The sequence below is a fragment of the Nicotiana sylvestris genome, chromosome 5 (genome assembly GCF_000393655.2).
Source record: "Nicotiana sylvestris chromosome 5, ASM39365v2, whole genome shotgun sequence".
In the NCBI taxonomy this organism is placed as follows: Eukaryota; Viridiplantae; Streptophyta; class Magnoliopsida; order Solanales; family Solanaceae; genus Nicotiana; species Nicotiana sylvestris.
The window spans coordinates 77559268-77563161 of record NC_091061.1 but is presented as its reverse complement, the minus strand read 5'-3'; the positions used below and the strand labels follow the sequence as shown (position 1 = coordinate 77563161).

General features: G+C 36.4%; 1 protein-coding gene across 1 annotated transcript; it reads left to right on the top strand.

Annotated features, from left to right (window-relative positions):
• The first annotated feature begins 2828 nt into the window (after window positions 1-2828).
• LOC138868861 (uncharacterized) lies at window positions 2829-3188 on the top strand. Its single transcript, XM_070146435.1, has one exon. The coding sequence runs from the start codon at window positions 2829-2831 to the stop codon at window positions 3186-3188; it is 360 nt and encodes a 119-aa protein (XP_070002536.1).
• The last annotated feature ends 706 nt before the right edge of the window (window positions 3189-3894 follow it).

The following is a 3894-nucleotide window of genomic DNA, read 5'->3' as shown; positions in this document are numbered from 1 at the left end:
ATATTGCAGTATGATTCTCAGTTCCTGATTTTAAAATCCTTGAATGTTGAACACCTGTATTTGGTCCTGAGGCCGTAGTCAATGCTTTATGCATCTTTGGGCCTGAGGCCGCAGTTTATGATTTATGCATCTTTGGGCCTGAGGCCGCAGTTTATGCTTTATGCATTTTGGACCTGAGGTCTCAGTTATGTATACGTATACTTGGGCCCGAGGTCGCAGTTTGTGCACATATATATATATTGGGCCTGAGGCCGCAGTTTATTATTCAGATAAACAGGTTGTTCATCATTCAGGAGAGGGAGTATTCATATCCTTACTTTCTTGGTTCAGTTCAATTATTAGTTACCATTTTAGTTGCCAGTTATCAGTTATCAGTTCAGCTATCAGTTATCAGTTACCAGTTCAGCTATCAGATATCGGTTCAGTTATCAGTTATCATTTCAGTTTCAGTTTCAATAGCTATCATTTCAGTTATCAATTATCAAATCTCAGTTATCAGCTTAATTCCAGTTTCAACATTTATAATTCTTTCTTTCAGTTGCTTTACATACCAGTACAATTTAAATGTACTGATGTCCCTTTTGCCCGGGGCCTGCATTTCACAATGCAGGTAATGATTTACAGATTGATGATTCCGAGCGCTAGGATTCTCGTACCAGCTATTTGGTGATCCCAGTTCTTTCGGGGCATTTTCATTACCTTACAGTCTTCAGTATTTTTTTTGTTACAGTCAGTGTTTTCAGTACTTTTTAGAGGCTTCATAGAGTAGAGTAACAGTTAGACAAAGTCACGGGCTTTTCATATTAAGCTATGTTGGCTACAAATATGTTTTAGAATTGTATTAGTATTTCCGCACTTAGATTTATATCATCCAGACTTTCAATATATAAGCATGTGTTAGTTTATCTTCCGCATTCAGTATGTTGTGATACCACATGTTGATTCAGCCAGCCAGTTGGTTCGCTCGGTCACATGTTGTCAGGCACCGAGTGCCGTGTTACGTCCAGGCCCAGGTTCGGGGCATGACAAATTACTTTAGCCCGAGTAGAAGAATCTGTCAAGGTTACCCCATGTCACCATACATATTTATTCTATGTATGGAACTAATGTCTAGGTTAATTGATAATCAAGTGGATACTTTGATATGGGATCCGATAAAAATTACCCCAAGAGGTCCTTATTTTTCACATCTGTTTTTTGCCGATGATTTGACCTTAATGGTTAAAGCCAACCATAAGACGAGTAATTGTATTAATCGCCTCAAATTGTTTATGGAAGAAATCAGGCTGTCTATTAGTTATTCTAAATCTAGGATTGTGTTCTCCAAAAAATGTCCACGGGACATTTCTAATCATTTTGTTAGCTTATTTAACATAAGGTCTACTGTTGAGTTTGGGAAATATCTTGGATTCCCTATTCTAAACCTCAAGCCAAAGCCTAAAGATTTTCAGTTTGTCATTGATAAAATGTGGTCTAAACTCTCTCTTTGGAAAACTAATCTTCTTAATATTGCGGAAAGAACCACCCTAGCATCCTTTACTCTTAATGCTATGCCTTCTTATGTTATGCAATGCACTATGCTCCCTAAAAAAGTGTTAAGTCAAATTGATAAGATTCAAAGGGATTTCATATGGGGTGCCACTAATTATAAGAAAAAACTCCATTTAGTAAATTGGAAAACAGTCACAAAGCAAAAATCTGAAGGAGGCCTAGGAATTCATTCAGCCTTCCAAAAAAAATCTGTTCTCCTTACTAGCCTTAGTTGGTGCCTTATTAACTTACCTAAAAACTCTTGGGCTCAATTAATTGTTAGTAAATATGCCCATAAAAAACCTTCCCCAAATTGTTCCTATATCTGGGCAACTCTTCTAAAAGGGTATAAAATCCTTATGAAAGGAACCTTGTGGCATCCGAGTAAAAACTCCAAAATTGATATTTGGACTTCTAGATGGATTCATAATGCTCCTATCCTTAGAAATTGTATATAAGGTCCTCTCCATAAATCTGATTACTCACTCTCTCTTAGTCAGCTAATTAATAATGATCACTGAGATATCTCATAAATTTCTTTTGACCTACCCCCAAACCTAATAAACAAGATCAGTGCTACTCCTATGCCGCTATGCTCAATAGGTTTTGATCTCATGTCCTAGGATATGAATAACAATGGCATGTTTACCTCCAAGTCCTGCTATAAACTTCTAGAGGATAACCACTTGATCATACAGGATAAAGAGCCTAATTTTAATTGGATTTGGGATCTCCATTGTCCTACTAAAATCAAGTTCTTTATTTGGCAATGCATGCATAATAAAATTCTTTGCAGAGCATACCTTCACTATATTGGCATTAATATTGATCCTATTTGCCCTATGTGTAACAAGGACTTGAGGATGCCACTCACATATTTCTCCATTGCCCTATAGCTATCGTTATCGGTCTAGTATTGGTCTAATAATCAATTAGAGTAATGCTCAATCCTACTGGTTAACTATCTTAAAGAACTCTCATCTCTAAGATAGTCATCACCATTATGCTTGGAAAAATATTCTCCCCTTTTCGATTTGGAATCAGTGGAAGAATAGAAATAACAACAACATAAATAATTTGGACCTGGATATTAATCCTAGCCAGGTTCTCCATCAAGTATGGGAATTTCTCTTCTTTACTAAAAAAATCCCATACAACAATCTTCAATGAAAATTAAAATCCACTGGGAAAGACCTCCTCCAAACAAGATAAAACTTAACATTGATGGGGCATTCTAGAAAGAAAAGCTTCATGTAGGTATAGGAGGGGTTTTTAGAAACAGCTCTGGTAAATGGATCATGGGGTTTTCAAAATCTTCTTATACAACATGCTCCTTACAGGCTGCACTTTTAGCATTGGAGCAAGGACTTAAATTAGCTGTGGAAATGCCATATGCTGCTATAGAGATTGAATCAGATTCAACAGATATAATAAAGATGCTCATGGATGAGAATGCCAGTACTAATGCATGTTTACTTAACTGCAGATCATTGATGCACCGACTGAAATCCCCGGTGACCAGGCACAATTTTAGAGAAGGAAATGCAGTAGCAGATTGCCTAGCTAAGGAAGCAGTCAAGAATTTCAAGCCGGATAAATGCTATCACCTTGATTGCCCACCTCTTTTTGCTGAAGCTGTTTTGGAAAAGGACATATAAGGTCTTTGTTTTGGAATTAAGCAACTAAGTACCAATGTTTGTAATAGTCTAGTAACTTTAAACAATAGTAATGTCCTTCGGGACTATGTAACTTCGGTGTAAGTTTTTGCTTTTATTAATATATATGCTTCATTATCATTCAAAAAAAATCGAAGAAAATAATTTTCGTCGAAGTTTGGCAATTTGGGATAACATACGGTCCGAGCCAAAATACCCGGTACTTATGGACTAGTACCATACAAGGTACCATATGACCATGATAGTAAGGTGTATAAGGTGTGTTAAAAGTGAGTAGTATTCTAAGTAATTTGAAATAATTCTTAATTATGTGAGTAATTGATTAATTATTGGTTTAATGGGAGATTTACCATGTAATTAAGGATTTGTGGATAATTAATAGGTGCAGACAAAGTTCCCCCCCCACGTGGCAGCCCATGAAGTGGTTAACAAAGCCACTAAGTGACTCATATAATATGTAGAAAAGGTGTCACATTATTAGAGAACATAACAAGGATCACATTCTCTTTAGCCTTCTGAACATGAATTGCATAAATATATTCACTTTAGCTCATGCAAGCTAATGTTTGCTTACCCCCTTAAGATTAGAAGATACAGCATCACGTTTCAGAGAGATTGCATATGTGATTTACAATGGCTAAAGCTGTGACGTGAGATTTTGCTATCCTAATGAAGTATGGTGCAATCT

Bases quoted from the DNA above. Each gene is read 5' to 3' on its own strand.
- LOC138868861 (XM_070146435.1), top strand. From the start codon at position 2,829: ATGGGGTTTTCAAAATCTTCTTATACAACATGCTCCTTACAGGCTGCA.